The sequence below is a fragment of the Apodemus sylvaticus genome, chromosome 8, assembly GCF_947179515.1.
Source record: "Apodemus sylvaticus chromosome 8, mApoSyl1.1, whole genome shotgun sequence".
NCBI classification, from domain to species: Eukaryota; Metazoa; Chordata; class Mammalia; order Rodentia; family Muridae; genus Apodemus; species Apodemus sylvaticus.
The window spans coordinates 106,718,744-106,739,879 of NC_067479.1; the positions used below are offsets into that span (position 1 = coordinate 106,718,744).

The 21,136-nt window shown below is 45.6% G+C and overlaps 3 protein-coding genes across 16 annotated transcripts in view; all 3 read left to right on the plus strand.

Annotated features, from left to right (window-relative positions):
* Rpp14 (ribonuclease P/MRP subunit p14) lies at positions 1 to 8,696 on the plus strand. Of its 3 annotated transcripts, none has more exons than XM_052190222.1 (6): positions 1 to 206; positions 3,265 to 3,352; positions 3,465 to 3,549; positions 6,201 to 6,277; positions 7,243 to 7,321; positions 8,544 to 8,696. In XM_052190222.1, exons 2-6 carry the CDS (start codon positions 3,282 to 3,284, stop codon positions 8,598 to 8,600), a joined length of 369 nt encoding a protein of 122 aa, XP_052046182.1. In that variant the 5' UTR covers positions 1 to 206; positions 3,265 to 3,281; the 3' UTR covers positions 8,601 to 8,696. The 3 variants fall into 3 exon arrangements, with proteins under 3 accessions (XP_052046182.1, XP_052046183.1, XP_052046184.1); XM_052190223.1 differs by lacking the exon at positions 1 to 206 and adding an exon at positions 220 to 427; XM_052190224.1 differs by lacking the exon at positions 1 to 206 and adding an exon at positions 220 to 389.
* Htd2 (hydroxyacyl-thioester dehydratase type 2) lies at positions 8,610 to 9,626 on the plus strand. The gene has a single exon (XM_052190221.1). It carries the CDS (start codon positions 8,705 to 8,707, stop codon positions 9,188 to 9,190), a length of 486 nt encoding a protein of 161 aa, XP_052046181.1. The 5' UTR covers positions 8,610 to 8,704; the 3' UTR covers positions 9,191 to 9,626.
* A 7,456-nt stretch (positions 9,627 to 17,082) lies between these two features.
* The window catches only part of Pxk (PX domain containing serine/threonine kinase like), a 62,440-nt gene continuing 58,386 nt past the window's right edge, over positions 17,083 to 21,136 (plus strand). For 7 of the 12 annotated variants that reach the window (XM_052190226.1, XM_052190227.1, XM_052190228.1 and 4 more), the window contains exon 1: positions 17,084 to 17,301. In XM_052190226.1, the coding sequence (XP_052046186.1) occupies positions 17,200 to 17,301 (102 nt within the window). In that variant the 5' untranslated portion in view covers positions 17,084 to 17,199. Of the gene's footprint in view, positions 17,302 to 21,136 lie in introns of all 12 variants that reach the window. The other 5 variants (XM_052190238.1, XM_052190239.1, XM_052190230.1 and 2 more) reach the window with 1 other exon arrangement.

The window sequence follows — 21,136 nt, forward strand, 5'->3', positions numbered from 1 at the left end:
CCGACGCCGCGTGGTGACGTCACGTCCTGTTCTGCGTCTGTGGGGCGCTGCGAATGTAAACACACCAGTTTTCCAGGCCCGAAGGTGGACTGCTGCGTGGGAACTCCGATCCGTGCGGAATTCTAGCAGCGTGCAGGAGTCAGGAATGCGGCTATTCCAGTGAGCGGCTGCGTTCTGCGCCGGGACGGTTTAACGGCGCGCGGCAGGTGCGCATGCGCGACGCGGGAGCGGGCGCACGGGGTGCAAGTGTGGCGGGCCTCAGGTTCTTCGCTCTTTGGTGTCGATCTGAGAGCCACCGCCGGGCTCCGTGCGGCGCGGCTGAGGTCCCGGGTACGGACGGTGACCGGGAAGGCTGATTCGGCCGTTTTGCTGGGCGCACTACCTTCGAGGTGGGCGCTAAGTCAATAGCGGTTGTTGATCGAGCAAGGTCGGAAGCAATCTTATTCTTCAGCAGTAGGGGGATCGGCTTTTTAAATGATTGCTTTAATTGTATTTTGTGTCCCCAAATGTTCAGGACAGCGGCGTGAGCCAGTGAGAAGCACTAGGGAATAGAACAGATCTCGCTTTCGGAGTGCAGACACTGTGGGAAGCAGAAGGGGAGAAGAACCGGGTAGGAGGGTTTGGTACGGTAATAGTTAAGATGGGCCGTGGGACACATTGAGCTAGATGAAGGAGGCTAGAGTGTGAGACACGCGGCTACCCGGAGGCGATTCTGCTTAAGAAGAAACAGTACCAGCAGCCGAGGCCAGGAGGAGGAAGCCCACAGTACAGTGTTAGGTCTCAAGAAATTGTTTTCGACACGTCTTTAATCCCAGCACCCAGGAGGCAGAGACAGACTGAGTTCTAGGGTTCCGTTACACAGAGAAATAAAACCTAAATAAATAAAATCTAGCATTTAGACAAAGGTCGGGATTCCTTCGGGGATTTAAGAAGGTAGTTCCTACGTGCTAAAAGGAGTCTTATTTCTGGCAAAGGACATATTGCTTCTCCTTTAACCTGTGTCTGTGGTGCCTATTAGTATATCGAGGTCTATGCTAGCCCCTACGTTCTTGTCCTGTTAGAGTGGTCTTGGCTGACACACCCCTCCCCCTGCCCTAAACCTCTCCAGCTCCTGAGCCCCTTCCCTTCCCACAGCTTCTCTTTCCTATGTAACTCAGCCATTTTGATTATGCATTATGCTGTCTCCTGGCGGGTCTCTTGATCCTGACATTCCTGGTTCCTCTCCTCTCGTGCTCTCCTCGTGGCCTAGTTTCTTCCATCGGCCACATTCAGTCTGGACCCTTCCAGACTCCTCTGTCTGTGCTCATCCGCGTATCTACAGTAAAATTTCTCCTTAACCAGACTTAGGAGCGGCCATGTCCTTACTTTTGATTCATAGAGAACAGAACTGAGGTCGTGGAGGAAACGCTGAACAGGAACGAGATCGGAGCCATGGCCTGAAGGCTTAGACCTTACTCCTGAGCGTTACAATGCTTGTGATGTGACTTTACACGTGAAGTGGCAGCTGTGTAGATTAGAGAGAGGGCAGAAGAGTGCAAGCCCAAGCGAGGGACGTTTGGGAACAACCATTTACAATCAGTAAAAGACACCAGCAGGGTTGAGCCTGTTAAGTAAGATGCTTATACTGAGGGCGCCTCCATCTGTACAGCCTGCAGGGGGCAGTACTGTCTTACTCCAAGAACTGTACTGAGGGCATCTCATCTGTACAGCCTGCAGGGGGCAGTACTGTCTTATTCTGAGACCTTCTATGGAAAAGTGATTAAGTCATTTTTTTTAAGGTTCCTTTATTTTTATTTAATGTGTATGAGTGTTTTGCCTGCCTGTATCGTGCCTCTGTACCATGTGCACAGGAAGGACAAAAGAGTGTTGGATCCTCTGGAACTAGAGTACAAATTGATGTCAGCCACTCTGTGGCTACTGGAAGATCAACCCAGCTTCTCTACAAGAGCAGCAAGTGCCCTTAACAGCTAAGCTATCTCTCCAGCCCTAAGTAATCTTTAATATATATAATATAAATACTTATATTTATATGTGTATTATATATGTATATTACATATGTGTCCATATTATATATTAATATACATATATGTGTATGTTATAGATGTGTTTATATTATATAGGCCAGACAGTGGTGGTACATACCTTTAATCCCAGCACTCAGAAATCAGAGGCTGTGGACCTCTGAGTTCGAAGTCAGCCTGATTTACAGAGTGAGTTTCAGGACAACCAGAACTACACTGAGAAACAAAACCAAAACACAGAAAAATATACAGTATGTCATTTATTTATTTATTTTTTGTCACATGCATTGTTGTGTGATCATTACCACCATCTACCTTCAAACTGCTCATTAGTTTTGGTATCCTAAGTCTCAGGCCACTTAACTTGGCAGTGTGCCTCAGCAAGGGAGGTGGCAAGGCCCAAAACATGTGGCATGTGTCAGCCAGGTGGTAAATGACTGAAATAACCAAGGTTCTGGTAGAGATTGGTTGCTGACACGAGCATTGAGTAACGGTCTGCTGTCCTGAAACCACCTTGATACACTGGCATCCATGCCTGCACCGTCACTATCACCTCAGCCACGATGTGTGCGGCAGGTGCTTTGTGGAGCATGTGCCCTGCTGGACCCAGAAGAGAGAGACGAAGCTTCTTGCTTATACCTTCCTTTTTCTGGCTATCATCATCTAAAAACGCTTGGAACTGGGTCAGACCCAGAGAGGTTCTTGAGTTGCTCCCTAACAGTGTGACTTTGGGTAAGAGGCAGAGAGCCCCCGACTCTTGGGCCCAATGACAAGACATTACATAAGGGGAGGAGGGGAGGGCAGGGTCTGAGCGGCCTCAAGGAAAGAGATTTCCTAAGGGGGATCAACACTTTGGAAGTTCTTGAGAGTCCAGATCTGTTGGAAATAGTGTTGAGTGTGGAGTGCCTTGTACACGCCCATAATCCCAGCACTGGAGGACGGAAGCACGAAAGTCAAGGAAAAGCCATCCTGGGCCATGTAGCCCCCTCCCCCATCATTCCTCGAAAAGAGCTGCCTGAGTTTGTATGTCTTCTGTTGCCAGTAAGAACAGCACAGCCTAAGGAAATTATAAACAGCTATGTGTTGGCTTCTAGTTCAGGTCCAAGGCTAAGGCTACATCTGGTTATAGGCTTCTCGATTTTAGAGTCCCAACATAGAAAAAAGGCAAGTTCCCATTAAAGATGCAATACTACTATTAATAATAGTGAATTACGATAGTTATAAGCTCTCTTGACTCCTGTAGGTACCGCATGTTGGAAGATGCCAGCTACTGCATATGAAAGAGTAGTTTACAAGAGCCCCTCGGAGTACCACTACATGAAAGTCTGCCTGTAAGTTCCATCTTGTGAGTTCTGTTTTACCGATCCTATTTTTGTTTGTTTCTTTTTTATGAATCTGAAAAGCATGGCATTTAATGTGATATTTTCTCTTTATTTTTTACAGAGAGTTTCAAGAACAGGGCGTTGCACTGAATGTAGCACAGTTCAAACAGCTGCTTGTTTCAGCCCTGAAAGACCTGTTTGGGGAGGTATGGAGTCACTTGGCTGCTTAACATTCTTAAGGTTTTTGTACAAAATTTTAGAAAAGGAACTGAGAGTATAACTCACTGGTGAAATCATGGCCTACCTCAGGCCTGGTTGTGCCTGCTACAAAACAGAAAACAAAAAAAAGTTTTTTATGCATTTGTTTGAGACAGGTCCTCTGTATGGCCCAGGTTGTCTGGAACGTGCTCTGTAAACCAGTCTAACGGCAAATTCACAGAGACACCTGCCTCTGCTTCCAAAGCCCTGGGATTAAAGGTTTGCACATCACTCCCAGTCTAGAAAGAGCAGCTTGTAAGAAATACAGAAATATTCTTCTTTAAAGCTACACTAGAAATTGCGGAAGCCAACTCTTAGAAATAATAAATTCTATAGGTTATTCTAGTGCATCCTGTATTTGACAAGAAACCTATTAGACACTGGCTTGTTCTTGAACAGTGCTGTCAAGTTATAGTCTAGACTGGTAACCAGGAGACATCATTGACCATCTTCGAAAAGGTGAAGGGCTTACATGAGCACTAGTGTGCCTCAGTAAAGACGCCTCTTACAAAACAGCTCAAGGGGACAGCAGGATGTCCTGAGGACGGTCCCTGAATGCTGCATGGGAGAAGGAGAGAAGCAGCTCTTGAGAGTTTCTTCTCACCTCCACACACTCGCAGTGGCACAGGCACACATACATAATGCATGTGGGCAAACAGACCTCCATACATGTGCAGCGACATACATGTGGGGAAAACACACACATAAAAATAAATACACCTTAAATAGAAAAACCTTGCTGGGCAGTGGTGGTGTATGCCTTTAATCCCAGCACTTGGGAGGCAGAGGCAGGCTAATTTCTGAGTTCAAGGCCAGCCTGGTCTACAGAGTCAGTTCCAGGACAGCTAGGGCTACAGAGAAACCCTGTCTTGAGCAGAAGCAAACTGTGCCTCGTGATGCTGGCTGACGTGCGTCACAGCCTGCCACAGACCAGCACCTGGAGCAGCTCTGTCTGAGCATTCACCTTTGGAAATGGAGGGGAAGAACACAGATAGGGTTGGCTGTCAGGAACTTCCCTGACCGATTTATTCTGTTCAAGTTTTCCATGTACCTCATCAAATATAGTCTGCAGAGACTGTGTAAGAAGATGGAAAGATGAGATATAGGTTGGGGAAAACACTGAAAACTACATATCTGACAAAGAAGTATTATCTAGGATATTAGAAAGAATTCTTAGAACCCAATAGTGTTGGGTATGATGATTCATAGCTGTAATCACAGCACTAGATAGGTTGAAGTTGGATGGTCAAGATTATGTGTAGCAAGTCCCCCTCACACACTAAGGAGCCCCAATCATAAGAAAAACAGTCCAAATAAAATAGGGTAAAACTTTCACAGACATTTCACTAGAGAGAGTGTAATATTGGCAGAGAAGCACATGAAAATATGAGGCGTTAGGGGAATGTGTGCCACCTGCTACATCAAAGGAATTAGGTACCTACCATCGGATTCAGCAGTAGCACTGTGTATTTACCCCAGAAACCTGAAAATTTATGTTACCATGAGGGCGTGTGCTCACGGACAGGTGAGATGACCTAGCAGGGAAAGGTGTCACCGCCAAGCCCGATGGCCTCAATTTGATCCCTGGAACCCATGCGGTGGACAAAAAGAAAGAAGCAGTTGCCAGCGCCTAGGGATGGCAAGTGGAGTAATAGTAATGCAGGAGCAAGAGTCTGCGATGGCCCGGGCTTTTATCCTGGTGGTGGGGGTGGTTACAGGAAGTTGCCTGTGTGGAAGCACACACAACAAGATGTGTATACGGATAATTGCAGGTCTGAACACATTCAGTTGTGCCACACCAGCCACCTGCTTTATTCCTGCACCGTAGTTACATAAGATGCTGCTTTGTGGGGAGACTGAGGGAAGAGTGTGTATCTTTCTTTCTTTCTTTCTTTCTTTTTTTTTTATTTTTTTAGTTTTTTCGAGACAGGGTTTCTCTATATAGCTCTGACTGACCTGGAACTCACTCCATAGACCAGGCTAGCCTCATGTTTATTTCTTTATAGATTGCAACAAAGTAGAAAATAAAACCCACAATTTGTATGTCAAAAAATGTGGTTTCAGGGGATAGAGTTAAGTAAGATATGGTTTCTATCCGTTTGGCTATCTTGTTAAATAGTGGCAAGGAGAGGAGAATTATGGACGAGCAAAATATAGAGTCTGGTATAAAAAAGAACTCAGTAAGTAGACTGATCTTTTGATCTTCCTAATCTTGTAACTAAGCAAAGGAGCTTTTTTAAAAACCTCTGTCTGTCTGTCTGTCTGTCTGTCTGTCTCTATGTATATGTATGTGTGTGTGTGTGTTGATACACATGCATGGCTTGTGTGCACATGTTTGGAGGTCAGAGTGCAGCTTGGAGCTGGTTTTCTTGTTGCACCTTTGGGTCCAGGGACCAAGCTTAGGTCGTCGGGCTTTGTAGCAGGCACCTGCACCCACTGAGCCATCTCACCAACTGGAGAGGGAGCACTAAAACCAGGTGCAAACATGAGGAGGTGTTATGGAAAGGGATAGGAGCGTTCCAGACCGTGGGAGCTCTTGGCAGGCAATGCGTTCTCCAGTGAGGACAGATGTCAGCTAATGGTGTCGTTCCATGCCTAGGTTGGTGCTGCCTTACCTGTGGATGTTCTCACCTATGATGAGAAGACATTGTCGGCCATCTTGAGAATATGCAGCAGGTATGACCCTGAGACAGTTCTAGAATAACAGGCAGAGAGCATTGTGGGACGGCACAGTGAAGATGCTTCCAGCCTGAGTGCGTGGCTGGAACCCTGAGCACCTCGGGGATTTACACTGCAGTTCACATGAGCATTCCTCTGAGGCACCACATTTTTTGGGTTCAGACTCCATCTTAGGGATCCTGACCTAAGTTTAAATTTGAGTAAAGAAACAGCCCGGTGCCTAGCCTCAGTTTCCAGGTAGGCCCCCCCCACTCATACCCCCAACAAAACCTAGGCCCAGCTCCAGTTTCCAGGCTACCCCCCAACAAGACCTGTGTCTCCAGGCTACCCCACAACAAATCTGCACCTCTAGGTTACAAGCCCGCCCCTGCCTAACAGCCACCAATTAGGAGGAAAACAGAAGTTACATTTATGGTTTGGCTCCAGCACCAGGCATTTATGCTAAAGGCCACAGTAGCACCCCAGTTAGATGCTTTCCAGGCCAGAAACGCTAACCCCTCCATTGCCCTCTTCTATAAAACCTTAAAACCTTGTCCCAGTGAATGTTGAGGGCTTTTTCACGGGAACTGTCCTGTGGGTCTGGGTGAATTAAGCCTGAGCTTAAGCTTATAAAGAAAGACTCTGGTGTGATTGCATTGCATTGGCTCCTGACTGGTCTTCCGGGATTCACGAACACTTCCTTGTTACTGCACCTCCACCTGGAGTTAGACTAGACAGAGGAAACCTGGTGAGTAATCGCAGCCGGTTTCCCAGGTGATGGTTATAGTTTTAAGGTCAGAAATGTGTACATTTTAAAACGATTCTTAGGGCTCATCTTGTTCTCTCTGATATGTTTCTACTTTTAAGGTCCTATGTCATAATCCTTCTGGTTTATTAAAAAAAAAAAACAACTCTAGACCATCGCAGCAAAAGTACTAAGCTCTGTTACAATAGAAATCTTTGTTTTCTTGATCTTTATACAGTGGTCTGGCCAAATTATGGAGTTCTTTGACCTTGTTTGGAGCCTATAAAAGCAAGAAATGTGCCTTCAGAGTGATTCAGGTAATGGCTTTTCCTTTACAATTCCAAGAGCTGCTCACCACTGCAGTGATAGAATCTGGGTGTGTCTCCTATTTAATCTTCAGTAAAGCAGTTAACACAGTGGTGGCGCACACCTTTAATGCCAGCACTTGGGAGGTAGAGGCGGGCAGATTTCTGAGTTTGAGGCCAGCCTGGTCTACAGAGTGAGTTCCAGGACAGCCAGGGCTACACAGAGAAACCCTGTCTCGAAAAACCAAAAAACAAAACAAAAACATCTAACAAGGGCAAACCCAGAATCTCTCTGCTTGCTTCTAGAACTGAGGCATAGTCAGATTTTAAGTCATCCTTATTGCAGGGTATTTGATCACACCTTGAATCCTGAGATTGTTATATTTACTGAAAAAAAAGCTGTTGGTAGTTGTGGTGTAGCTCAGCCCTTAGCACACCCAAGCAATGAAGATAAAGGTAGTTTGAAGAAGGAAGCAACCACATTTAAAAGTGATGTCTAATTGAGTGGTAGACAAAGTGGTGAGTCAGAAAGATGTGACAGAATAGGCTGTGCCGAACTCTCACTAGAAGAGAGGGAAAAAAGGTTATATAAGAGCAGCACAGAAGAAAGGGAAGAAGGAAGCAGTTTTCTGCGGGAGTTTTACAGTGACCCATTGAAGGGAAAATGAGCTAGACACAGGAGAAGACAGAGGGAGCCAGGAGGTTAGAACAGATGGCTAGAGCTAGTTATAGGCCAAGCAAAGCAATTCAGGAGAAGCTGAGAGAAGCCAGATTGGATCAGTCAGTTTGGAGAGGAGTTTGCGTCAGAACAGCAGAGTTGAGTCAGGCAGACAGAGTTCAGAAGGGTGAGCTTACTCATTAGTGAGTTTCAGAGGATGAAAACATTCTAGGCCTTGATAAGATGTATGGAGGCCAGGAGCGTCCAGACTAGGCCTTGAACTCAGCACATGGCAGGAAGCCTCAGAGACGGCAATTACATCAGGCAAATAAAAGTTACAGTTTCGTTCCTATACTGGAGATATTTGGAGTCAGACTTGGGATTCCTGTGATAAAGTCTTTTCTTACTGGATGTTAACCAGTGACATCTTGGCAGGGTGTTTCCCGGCTTGTGGTTATTTGTTTAGCCAGGGTTTCCATGGTGCCCTTAACATGTGACTGCTGCAGTTCTGCGTGTGCGTCCTGTGAAACGTACATGTTTCTGTGCAGCTTGAATTAACCTGTTCTTCTCTTACAGGTGTCTCCCTTTCTCCTTGCACTATCTGGCAATAGCAGGGAACACGTATTGGATTGAATGCTCTTACAGTTCCAGATACTTCCACTCTCGACAGTGTCTCTAGGTGTCTACATAGTTTGAAAACAAAAGCAGGCCAAAGCCCCTGTTGATGACATCTGGAGATGCTGAAGATGTGGAGTGGGCTTCAGAGGAGACTGTGGCAACATCCTGTGGTACCAACATGGCAGTGTTTTCAGTATGTGCACGTGAAAGTTGGAGACCGAGCGGAGCTCAGCAGAGCCTTCACACAGCAGGATGTGGCTACCTTCTCAGAGTTAACGGGAGATGCCAACCCTTTGCATTTAAGTGAAGATTTTGCAAAACACACCAAGTTTGGAAGAACAGTTGTGCATGGAGTTTTGATAAGTGGACTTATTTCAGCTCTCCTGGGCACTAAAATGCCAGGGCCGGGCTGTGTATTTCTTTCCCAGGAAATTAAATTTCCTGCTCCTTTATATATTGGAGAAATGGTTTTAGCATCTGCAGAAGTGAAAAGGTTGAAGCAGTCTGTTGCTGTTGTTGCAGTGTCCTGTTGTGTAATAGAAAGTAAGAAGACAGTTATGGAAGGCTGGGTTAAAGTTATGGTCCCAGAAGCTCCTAGATCCTGAAATACAAATGTAAAGTTATACGTTCAAGAACCTGTGCTCTTGATCAAATGACATCTGGGGAGGAGGGCTGTTGCTCTCCATGAAGGAATGCTGGTACACCCAGAAGCGATGTGTGGAAGGGGAGATTTCTAGATTGGTGCATGGTTTGTCCAGACTTAAATATGTGCAAGATCTCATCATTTATCAAGGTTTGGATTTTCTTCCAATTAAAAAACAATTAAGAAGGGCTGAAGAGATGGCTTATCAGTTAAGCTCACTGGCTGCTCTTCCGGAGGATCTGGGTTCAGTTCCTATTAGTCACATGGCAGCTCACAGCCGTGTGTAACTTCTGTCTCAGGTGACCCAACGCCGTCTTCTGGCCTATGCAGAAACTACATGCACATGGTACACAGACATAATGCAATACAATAATAGTAAAAATCTTTTTTTAAATTGAGAGAACTATCTTCATGTTTTACTTTGAGAATTTCAAACAGTTCCATTTGTATTTGATGACACCTATGTCTGTCTGCATTGAGGAATTTTCTAGCTGAATTTATGCTACCCTGTATCCTGACTGCAAAGATGCAAGTAGAGCCATCTTTGAACACCTAATTCTTAGACCCTTTCTCAGGGGCTTCTGGGTTAGGTTTCTAACTCCTTACACCAAGATGTTGTCTTCTGTTGGATGTGGTGGTGTTGCCTTCAGTCCCCACTTAGGAGGCAGAGGCAGGCAGAACTTAAAGCTAGCAAGGTGCATAGCAAGTTTCAGGACAGTCAGGGAGATAAGAGACCCTGTCTCAAAACAATAAAAACAAAAGTGCCATTTAGTTCAGATTTCTCTGTGACTTGCCTTTCAGAGGTTGCTGTTTCTGGTGAGGGATTTACATGCAGCCCTGATTCAGTTACATAAAGTCCTAACACTGTGGCATTGTTGGAAATAATGAAACGTGGAATTAATCAGAGGGCCAGGCCTAGAAATATTAGCCAGTGTTCTCCTTCCGGGAGGCTTCCTGTGAATGAACTGAGTGGCTTTTCTGAATTTTGAAATTGGCTGTTCTACATTTGAACAGGTTAACGTGCTGATCATTCAGAGACTTGGCCAATCAGTCAGTATTTTAAACCTGAAGGAAAGAATCTGGGATGTAAAGGTGCTGTTTTGAGGGTTCTAATTCTCTCCTTCTCTTGAAAATGTGGATCTACTTAAAAAACAAAACAAAGAAAAAGCAACAATAATAAAATTTATATGTATGTATGTAAAACAGGCCTGGGTATGTCTATGCATGCATTTAATTCCAGGCAGAGGCAGGAGATCTCTTGATTTTGAGACCAGTCTGGTCTACATAACAAGTTGCTTCAGGACTACCTAGACCCTGTCTCAGGAAAAAAAGAAAAAAATTGTAACTGCATGGTGACTGAGGGAGGCCAAGTTTTTGGGTCCTTTTTTGGGCGGGGGAGGGAGGAGAGAATGTGTTAGTATTAAATGGTCATCCGTAACAGCCTTTTAACATGTTTTAAAAGTAAAACATACTTTAAAAATATGTATCTGTATACTTGTGGGCTGCTTGTGCTCAGGTTAAATGGTAACTGATCATAGCTGGATGCTTTGATTAGAAACACAAGATCAGCAGGGCCTGGCATCTCTTACTATTACAAAACTTAGGAGTATGTGTCACCTATTCCAAATTTCCTGGGAAAGGCATTCCTTCTGGTGTCATCTTTTTTTGTTTGTTTGTTTTTTGATTTTTTTTAAAAGATGTATTTATTTATTTATTATATGTAAGTACACTGTAGCTGTCTTTAGATACCCCAGACGAGGGCATTAGATCTCATTAGGGGTGGTTGTGAGCCACCATGTAGGATTTGAACTCAGGACCTTCGCAAGAACAGTCAGTGCTCTTAACCACTGAGCTATCTCTCCAGCCCTTCTGGTGTCATCTTAAGCAACCAGAATTTTTTGGGCATGTACTTGTTTGTACATGTAGAGGCCAAATGTCAGGCTTAGGTGTCATTACTCTTGACAAGATTAAAATTCACTTTGTCTTTTTGTCTCTTGCTGGCATTGATTTCCATAATTAAATAAAGCTGGGTGGCCAGTGAGCTCAAGGAATCCGTTTGTCTCCACTTCCCCAAGCCCTGAGATTTATATAGAAACACAAATCACTATGCTGGGGTTTTTTGTTGTTGTTGTTTGGTTGGTTGGCTTTTTTTTTCCAGACAGGGTTTCTCTGTGTAGCTCTGTCTGTCCTGGAACTCACTCTGTAGACCAGGCTGGCCTTGAACTCAGAAATCCGCCTGCCTCTGCCTCCCAGAGTGCTGGGATTACAGGCGTGCGCCACCACTGCCTGGCTTGGTTTTTTGATTTTAAACGTGGATTCTGGGGGTTGCTCAGCAAGGAAGGAAGTCACTTTGTCTGGAGCAGTTGAATAGCTTACTAGAAAGAATTCTTGTCACTAGAGGGCAGTCATGTGTCTAAAATGAGTTATAAACCTATTACACCTTCCTCCAGTATGTGAAGGGGTGAAGAAAACCCCCGAATCAATGTCAAGAGCCAAGGAAAGTCTCAGAATGGGCTCACTAGATTGCAGAGTGCATCTGAGAACCGGGACTTTGCAGCAAGGTCCGTGACAGGAGCTTGATGTGATCACCTGGAGGAGCTCCCAGTGTTGTACATTTCTGGTAAGCTCATTTAATTCTTGAAAAAGCTTTATAAAGTTAATAATAGCCCCATGTTGTTGACAGAAGCAGACTCGTGCTCTATAGCTTGTTTGGGGTCATACAGGGTCATGCAGGATACAGGCTTGAGCTATTGATTTCCCGTCACGATGGACTTTATAGTGTTCTCACGCCTGGAGTACTTTCGGTTTCAATAGTGTTTTGTTAAAATTCTTAAATCCATTCAGATTGATATTCCCTGCTATAGTTGTAGCATTTCCCTACTATATACCTATGGTTTCTACCCAAAACCTGTCTCTCACCCTTTACCCACAGTGATGGTCATGCCACATAGTCTAGGCTGGCTTTGAACTCAAGACCCTCTGGTCGGGCTTCCCAAGCACTGGGAAAACAAGTGTGTACCACTGTGCCAGGCCACCTACCCTTTTCCTAAGTGTAGTTCAGAGATTGTCTTCAGAATGTGGAAGCTCTAAGGGTCAGTTAGATGAACAGAAAGCTAGAGGCAGGCACAGTGGCTGATTCTAGAAACTCAGCAACCAGGGTAGGGAGATCCTCTGTCCCGACCGTCAAAAGAAACAGTTATGCAGCCCAGGTGGGGAATGGAGAGAGATGACACACTGTGACTTTAAAAGTAGCTTCGCACTTAGAGCATTTTCACATTATAAATACTCTAGTGTGGTCATGACCTTTGAGCCCTATCAACAGAGTAGAGTCTCTCCAGGTGGTGACTCGGATGAGGCTGAGGAGCTGCTGGGGCTGTTAGAGCAGCCATGAGGAGAAAGGATTGTTGGCGTTCTCCAGCCCACAGGAGGTGTCAGGATGAGAGGGGCTGGTGGCTGGGAGGGCCCTGAGTGGACCCGGTCACACGTGGAAGCGAGCGCAGGAGCACTGCCTAAAAGAGTCCAATTTGTCTAGTGCTTTCCACGTTAGGGGCATCATAAGCCTGCGATTTATGTGATGCTTGATTGCCACAGAAAGAATACCCATCTTAAGCAATTTTAGCCTAATGTACTGGAAAATTGCTTAACAGACTGTTATATTCTGTTAGAAACATTTCCATATTGCTGCAATGCCACCCGGTGCCCCCCAGCAGCAAATCTTCGATTAATGGGTAATGCCTTCCCATGGTCACCATTTATCTTGTGGGCCTGACTTGTGTGTTCATCCAGAAAAAGAAATCTCTACGCACACACCAGTACCTCCGAGATAACTGCAGGTTTTTATTTTGTGCCAAACTATAAGTCATTTTTCTTTTATCTTCCTAGAGTATAATTCACAGGCCAATTTACTCCCTGAAAAAATTGCTGTTAAATCGCTTCTATTAAGGATTTATATTAAAACAGTCCACCAGGGGTTGACTGTCACTGCACAGCTTTGCTGCTGTGACTGCCTAGTGTGCTGGCTTAGCTGATCACTTAGTTCCAGGTCACCGGGATCAGGCACTGCCCTTACTCCTGCGTTACATGGCTGGCTGTGCGGGCCTCTGCCACAGGACTCCAGGTATTCTGCTCTTTACCCCTGCATTCATCTGGATTGCCAAGAGCAGAATTCTCAACATCTTCAGAAAAAAATTGGAGTTGGTGCTGAATGACCAGCTAGAAGAAAACCCAAATAATGTGTACATCAGTCAAATAAGATTAGTAGATTCCACAAACTTCATTTCTAATGTGACTCTTAACTGTAAACTGTTTTGACCTTATGCCCCTGGACAGTTTTTCCCAGTGTTGACATAGAAAGTGTCAGCATATGACTATTACGAGTTAAATTTAGTTGTTCAGTTTCCAGACCATGAATATTTAAAGAAATAAAGTCATTTGGAGTTGTAAGGCCACTCTGCTTAGGAAATAATGAGTTTTCACAAGTTTCTGTGATCTGATTCTGTACAGTCGTTGTCAGGGCTAGAGATTTCCTCACTAAAATCCATTATTTTCAGTCAATCTGGCCAAACCTCAGATTGTTAGATAAACAGCCCATGAGCTGTGTAACATCTGGCAACATAGCAAAATATAAAAATCTTTTTTCTTCTGCTAGCCTCCAAGTAGTCGTTTGTATGCACACAGGCAAAACGTGCCATTCTCTAGCTCCTGGTCAGTTTATGTGGCCCAAAACTAGAAACACAAGTCTATTTGATTCAGAGCTGCTCTGGTCTGAGGAGAGTTTCCCATACTCAGCCTGTGTGACTTCAAATGCCAGACAGAGCCAGGCACAGAGCATCTGTAGTCAGCCACTCAAGAGGCTCAGGCAGGAGGATCACTAGGTCTCTTAAGAGTACAAGGCCAAAACCCTAATTAAAAAAAAGAAAGGAAGGGAGAAAAAGCCAGATGAATATTGAGGTTGTGTAAGGTTTGAAGCCCAACAGTCAGGAGGTTGGACAAGGAACTCACTGGGGTAAGTAGGAAGAAATGATTCCAGTAAATGTGATTGTCCTGAAGACCTTCTGGAAAGAGCTGGAAGAAGGAGAGGGAAACCCTGAGTGTGTCCCTGGCTTCCAGAGATTTTGCTCACTTTCAGTTTCCCTTTCCTGGTGAAAAAGACAGGCAAGTCACATCTCTTGCCACGTGCAGCTCTGGTCTTCAGTTCCAATTCCTCCTCCCCCCCCCCCCGCCCCCCCCCCCACTTCCAGAGAGGAAACATTTCCAATTCCTTTTTCTCTATGTAAGGATGTGCTGATGTCCTTGAAATAACCTGTAGTTTGTTCTTAGCCTCTGGTTCAGGCATCAGTGCAATTTGGGGTCCTCAATAATCCTGCCTGAAGCTGTCCCCGGCCTCCATGCCTTTGAAGTCAGGCCTCTGAGTACCCCTGCTGAGAGCCAAGGAGCAGCCGGGTGCTGTGATCTGAGGAGCAGCACTGAGCCCTGACTCCGCTGTGTGAAGGCAACATTTTGCCTAGTTCTTGAGTGGAACTTGATTTTTTTCTTTCTCATGGCGGTCCTCTTCCAGATAACTCAAGTTCAAGACCCAGGACCCACATGGCAGCTGACACCTGCCAGTAATTCCAGTCCCAGGGGATCTGACACCCTCACACAGACATATGTGCAGGCAAAACATCAGTGCACATAAAATAAAAATAATTTTTTAAAAAAGAGGAAAAAGCATTGTAATTAAAAGCATTTTGGAAAATACGGAAAAAAAATCATGCTTCTCTTACAGGAAACATTTTGGTTGCGTCCTCCTGGTGCTTTTCCTGTAAATATATCTGACTCTACAGATAGATGTATTGCTTTTTCCTCTTATTAGGTCAAGAGCATTACTGAACATCATTAGATGTTCTGGTGCTGAGGACTGACCCCAGAGCCTTGCATAGGTCATGTGTATTCTCTGCCACTGAGCTAGCTACACACCGCCCCTCCCCAGTGAGTGATCTGGGTTTCAGCCTTCCAAGAAGGGTGATTATACCATGATTGTATCATCTTACATTGGGACTAAGTGCTTGTCTTTACATGCTATCCCTTTGTGCAACTCTCTCATCACTTTCCTAGTATAACCGTTCCCTTAGAGGCAGAAATGTCTCAAGGTGGGACATTTTCAAGCCTTTAATATGTATTATTTAGTATGTATTTAATATGTATTAAATCCCAGCACTACCACTCTGCTTATTACATGGTAGGTACTCAGTAAATCAGTAAACACTCGCTGAGTGACTTAATGCCTTCCTTGAGGATTAGGCCACAGTATATTCCCACCAACGCAGTAGGAACATGGCCTTCCTTGTCTTGGTCAATCCTCACCATGACCGGAGTAATAATGCAGGATTTGTGTTTCTCTTCCTCTGACAATGAAATACTCCATTGCCCTTAAACAAAGAAATGGAGGAAAAGAGTAGAACCCTCCTAAAGTCATGCATGGTGGCTTTCATGGATTACTGCTCTGAAGCACAGTGGACTAAAAATGAGATGGAGGAAGAGGTCTCCTTTATTTAGGGCTAAATTAAAAAGAGTCCCCAGGTCTCCTAGTGCGCATCAGCCCTGCAGGTGCTCTGAGGTCACTTGGCTCCTCCGATTGCCCACCGATCTCTGAGCTTGAACTCTGAACAGAACAACCATCAAGAACAATCTAGACCTTTGCGAGGATGTCAAATTGCAGTGGTAGAGGATTCACAAAGAAGCTTTGTTTCTATGAATAAAATCATAGAAATTGAGTGGAAACAAACTTAGTTAGAAATCTCTGTTCTGTGAATTGTCAGGATGGAATGCATATTGTTTGAGCCTTTTTAAAAGATTTATTTATTTATCATATATAAGTACACGGTAGTTATCTTCAGACACTCCAGAAGAGGGTGTCAAATCTCCTTACGAATGGTTGTGAGCCACCATGTGGTTGCTAGGATTTGAACTCAGGACCTTTGGAAGAGCAGTCAGTGCTCTTAACCGCTGAGCCATCTCTCCAGCCCTGAGATTTCTAATATGTGCAAAGTTCCTTCCCGTCCACTTGCATTCCCATTACATATTCTACATAGGCATTTACTTAGTTTTGCCAATGGAAGAGTGAGGTCTCAGGGTGTGTGTATATGTGTGTGTCTGTGTGTGTCTGTGTGTGTGTGACTTATTCAAGATCACACAGATCCTCAAAAGGGTCCTAGTCATCTGATCTAAGTTTAATTTCATTATTATCCTGGAAGATTGTGGGCTTGGGTTAAGGTAAACAGGGTAGATTTGGTGCCCAGATGTTGATCATCAAGTTTGATGGTTCTGAGTTTGAGTTTCTTGGAGCCAGAATGCTAGGACCAAAGATTCTCAGAGTCTAAGAGATCTGAGTGCTCTCTGGGTTCAAAGACCTTTAAGTTCAACTGAGTGTTAGGAACCAAGCATACAAACAGGAAATCTTTGCATCAGTTTTTTATTTTATTTTTTTATTTCCTGAGTCCTAAGGTCCTTGGGTAGGGAAGATGTGATTGGGAGCAGTAGGGTCTCAAATCAGCTAATCTGAGCTCCTGAACGGTTCATCTGAAAAGCTCAGTCCTCTTAGAGTTCAGAGAAGTAGTGAGGGGTGTGGTGGTAATGATTTAGTGGCCCGAGGCCGGGAGCTCACGGTACTGAGTGTACAATGCAGAGGCGAGGAGGCGCCAGCAGAGCAAGGGACATTGCTTCTGACTGCAACCACAGGATGACCACAGTAGTCACCTACCCTGCCGTGAAGTACGGCGCTAGGACCCAGCGGGGTCGGGCGGACCGGCGTTGACAGCCTGCAGGCTGGTCTACCGGCGCTAGGACCCCGCGGGCGGCGGCGGCGCGCGGGGCGGTGCGCGTTGACAGCAGCGGCGGCAGCAGCGGCGGCGGGACGCGGCGGGTGGCGGGGCTCGGCGCCTCCGGTTCCTGCCCCGGCTTCAGAGGCATCGGCGGCGGCGGCGGCCCGGGATGGCCTTCATGGAGAAGCCGCCGGCCGGCAAGGTGCTGCTGGACGACACGGTGCCGCTGACAGTGGCCGTCGAGGCGAGCCAGAGTCTGCAGTCGCACACGGTGCGCGGCTCGGGAGGGAGGCCGGGGTGGAGGGCCGGGGCCGGGGCCGGGGGAAGGCCGGGCGGCGCAGCCGGGCGCGGGCACCGGAGCCGGGCAGGTGTGTGAGCCCGCCGCCTCCCTCCTGCTCGGCCGCGGCCGGGGCGGCGTGCCCGCGCACCCCAGACCCCTACAGTGGCTTAGGGGGAGCCCTCGGTGCTCAGCGTACACAGGCGAGTTCATTTCTGCCACATGCAGTCTTTTATGGGGCTTTAAAGCCACGCTTGCTTTCATTTGTCCATACTTTTTTTCTTTCTTTTTTTTTTTTTTCTTTTGGAGAGGCGCTCTATGCATTGTAATTTACAAGCAATAAACCCAGGATCCAGTAAAATCCGGGGAGCTACTAGCCTTTGGGACTTGTTTGAGGAAGTGATGAATGGGGTGGGGGGGAGTGGGATTGGGATTCCTTAGATTGTAATGTTTTGTCAGGCCAGCAAATCAGATTCCAGCCCCGAGACTTGTTTATCACAGCAGTGTTTGGGGGTTCATCATCAGGAGGCTAAAGTCCCACAATAGCCTCTTGTGTCTGTCTCTTGGTCTCTCCCGTCTCTTTCTCTGGCTCGCTGTCTCTGTCTCGTTTCTGACTTTCTCTGTGTGTCTCTGTTTCTGTGTGTCAGTGTCTCTGTGTGTGTCTGTTCAAGTTCTTCTGCTGTTCAAAGAGATCTTTCATTCTGATGTATTAAAGCAGGACTTTTTGGAACCCCGTTCCTTCTCCGACAGCCTTGCTTTGTGGTCCTGGACTGCTGAAAGCATTCATTCTCACTTAGTGAAATGACTGTCTTTTTAAAAAGTGCACTTTTTATCCCCATGGTAGGTAACATCCTAAGTCCTATTGTAGAAACTTGTGAAAGGCACCAAATATCCATGAGTTTGTTGAACTTGTAATTTGTTGCAAAGTGAGCCTTTAAGGACCCATGTTTTGGGAAGGTAATAATAATTCTTTCAAATTATATTTTTGACTGGATTTGCTGGCAAGTAAGTCTTATAACCTCATAGGGTGTCTTAGGTCTATTTAATACTAAAGAGATGGATACTCAGAGAACACCTCCTCTAGAAAGCCTTCCTTCCTGGGTAGCTGTTACCCTAGGCAGTATGGACACCAGGATGATCATGTGATTTCCTCTCTTCCAAGCTATGACAGGAGGGTCTCAACCTGATAGCATTTCATATATGTCTATTGAATGGGTAGGTAAATGAATTGCAACCTCACTGTGCCCTGTTTTCTGTTTGTGTAAAGAGATAGTTGTGGGAGTCAGAACAACCTGGCTTCTGCTGACAGGTCAGTGCTAAAGTGTGGAGGTGGGAGATGTGCTGGGTTCTGGAGTTACTACAGATCTCGTCATTAAGACAAACGTAAGTAATTTTAAGGCAAAAAAAATTGGCAGTTTTTATAATGATGAGTGAACAGGAAAGACAGTGACTCACAGGAGACCCAGGGAGGCAGACATGGAATGAAAACAGAGCGCTGTCTTGCATAACTTTTGACTGTTCTGTCGTTCGAGCCGTGAAGTGTGTGGCTGGGACATGCTGCCTCAGCCCTAAACTTTATTGAGAAAAAGCATCCACTGACGCAAACTTCTTGGACTGCCGATGAGTTATGAGTCGGTCCCTTGAAAACAGGAACACTTGAAAATTATTTTGGAAAGAAGTAGTTATTGAAAGTGGTGTGTGGGAGACGAGAAAGGCATTGCTTTCTGTTGGGTGATGGAAGGTAGTGTGTTGGTCGTGGAGGTCTCAAAGGTCAAAGCTGCACCCTTCAAAACACTGCTTTCTAGGAAGTTGCGCCTTGGCTATGGACAAAGACACATGGGGGGTATCTTGTGTTTTATAAAAAAGAAAGAAAGAGTCAGGATGTATTTGGTAGAAGCACAGTATGGTGAGGTGGAAGGGGGTGCCTCTGTGGGCCCATGCTGAGGCATCCCTTCCCCCTGAGGTGCCAGGCATATGACAGATATAGTATGGAATAGAGCTTATTTAGGGCGTGGGAAGGGGAGTTGAGCGTGGGAAGGGGAGTTGAGAAGGGAGTAGAGACCCGAGAAAGGAAGAGAGAGACAGAGAGAGAGGAAGAGGAGGAAGAGGAGAGAGAAAAAGAAGAGAGGCTGACCAGGAACATGTGGAGGGGGTGGGGGAGAAGGGGAAGAGAGAGAGAAGGGGCAGGGAGAGAACGGAAGAGAATAAGAGAGTAGGAGAGCGGAAGAGGGGCCAAACAGCCCTTTTATAGTTAGCAAGGCATTACCTGGCTGTTGCCAGGTAACTATGGGGCAGAGCCTAGAAGGAATGCTAACATATCTAGTAGTGGCTGCCTTTTGGCTTGACGAGTCAGCTGACTACAGGTCTGGAATCATGTGTGTCAGTCATGTGACTTTGGGCAGGCCGCTGAAACTTTTTTTCTCTCAGTTTTGAGATGTGTGTCTGTATCCATCACTACGTATTTCCGGCCGGCCTGGAACTAATAGAGATTCCATCCAGCGTGTTCGCTCAGCTCACTCAAATTTTTACAAATTACGTATTTTTATATTATTTATTTAATGTGTGTGTGAAGGGTGCTTGCTTGCTGCTGTGAACGTGTGGTAGTGGTCAGAAGACAGCTTTGAGAAGTCAGCTCTCTCCTTCCGCTAGGCCTGTTCAGGTCCAGTTCAGTTCGTGCTTGTAGGCAAGTGCCTTAACTTCTCGCTGAGCCGTTTTGCTGGCTCTGAAACTTCTTTTATTTCTAATGTAGCTGATTCTGGCCTTGAACCCCAGCCTTCTGTTTCCATCTTCTGAGTGCTGGGGTTACAGATATACCCCGGCATGAACCACTGGGCCCCTCTTTTTTATTTTAGTTTCATCATATGTAAATAGATCTAATCAGTGCAGGCTCTCGGTTGCACTCATTGTTACAAGGGTGAAAAAAAAATATCTTTATGAAGTATTTGTGAGGATGTCTGTCTCTTCCATCTCTGTGTTTCCTAGCGGCCTCCGTGTGGAGGATTACTCTCCTTTAAGTTTATTATGGTAAGGAAGCTCATTTCTGTCCATAGTTGCTTTAGTTTGTCAAATTGTTTTGTCGTAGAAAACAGAGTGTACAGCTCAAAATTATAGGGTAAGTCTGACTTAGGATTTATGAAGGGAAAAGCTGTGTGTAGAAGGCACAGACACCAGGAAGATAAGGAAACACAGAGTCATTTCCCAAAAAGTCTTCCTTGGAGGGACAGACAGCTGGCTGGGCGTGTGTTGGTAGGTGATTTATCGCCTGGCTTTGACTTGAATCGGTTTTTTTTTTTGTTGTTTATTTTTTTTCCCAACGGAGCACAATGATTTTAGCTTCAAGAAATTGAACAGGAGGGGCAGAATAGATGGCTTAGTAGTTAAGAGCAGAAGACCCAGGTTGGATTCCTAGCTCTGACATGTGGTCCACCACTGTCTGTAACTCCAGTCCCAGTCCAATCCAGTGCCCTTGTCTGCCTTCATTTGCCACCAGGCAGGCAAGTGGTGCACAAACATACAAGCAGGTGAAACATCTATAATCATAAATAATCTAAGAAAAAAAATATTTTTTTAAGAAATTGACTAAGAGCCGGGCGGTGGTGGTGCACACCTTTGATCCCAGCACTTGGGAGGCAGAAGCAGGCGGATTTCTGAGTTCAAGATCAGCCTGGTCTACAGAGTGAGTTCCAGGACAGCCACAGCTACACAGAGAACCCTTGTCTCGAAAACAAACAAACAAACAAACAAACAAACAAAAAAGAAATTGACTAGGAGGCTAGAGGGATAGCTAAGTGGTTAGCAGTGTTCATTTCAAAGTATGAGGACCTGAGTT

Coding starts and splice junctions, on each gene's coding strand:
- Rpp14 (XM_052190222.1), top strand. CDS start 3,282: ATGCCAGCTACTGCATATGAAAGAGTAGTTTACAAGAGCCCCTCGGAG. Junction 3,353..3,464: donor CACTACATGAAAGTCTGCCT/GTAAGTTCCATC, acceptor TATTTTTTACAG/AGAGTTTCAAGAACAGGGCG. Junction 6,278..7,242: donor ATCTTGAGAATATGCAGCAG/GTATGACCCTGA, acceptor ATCTTTATACAG/TGGTCTGGCCAAATTATGGA.
- Htd2 (XM_052190221.1), top strand. CDS start 8,705: ATGCTGAAGATGTGGAGTGGGCTTCAGAGGAGACTGTGGCAACATCCT.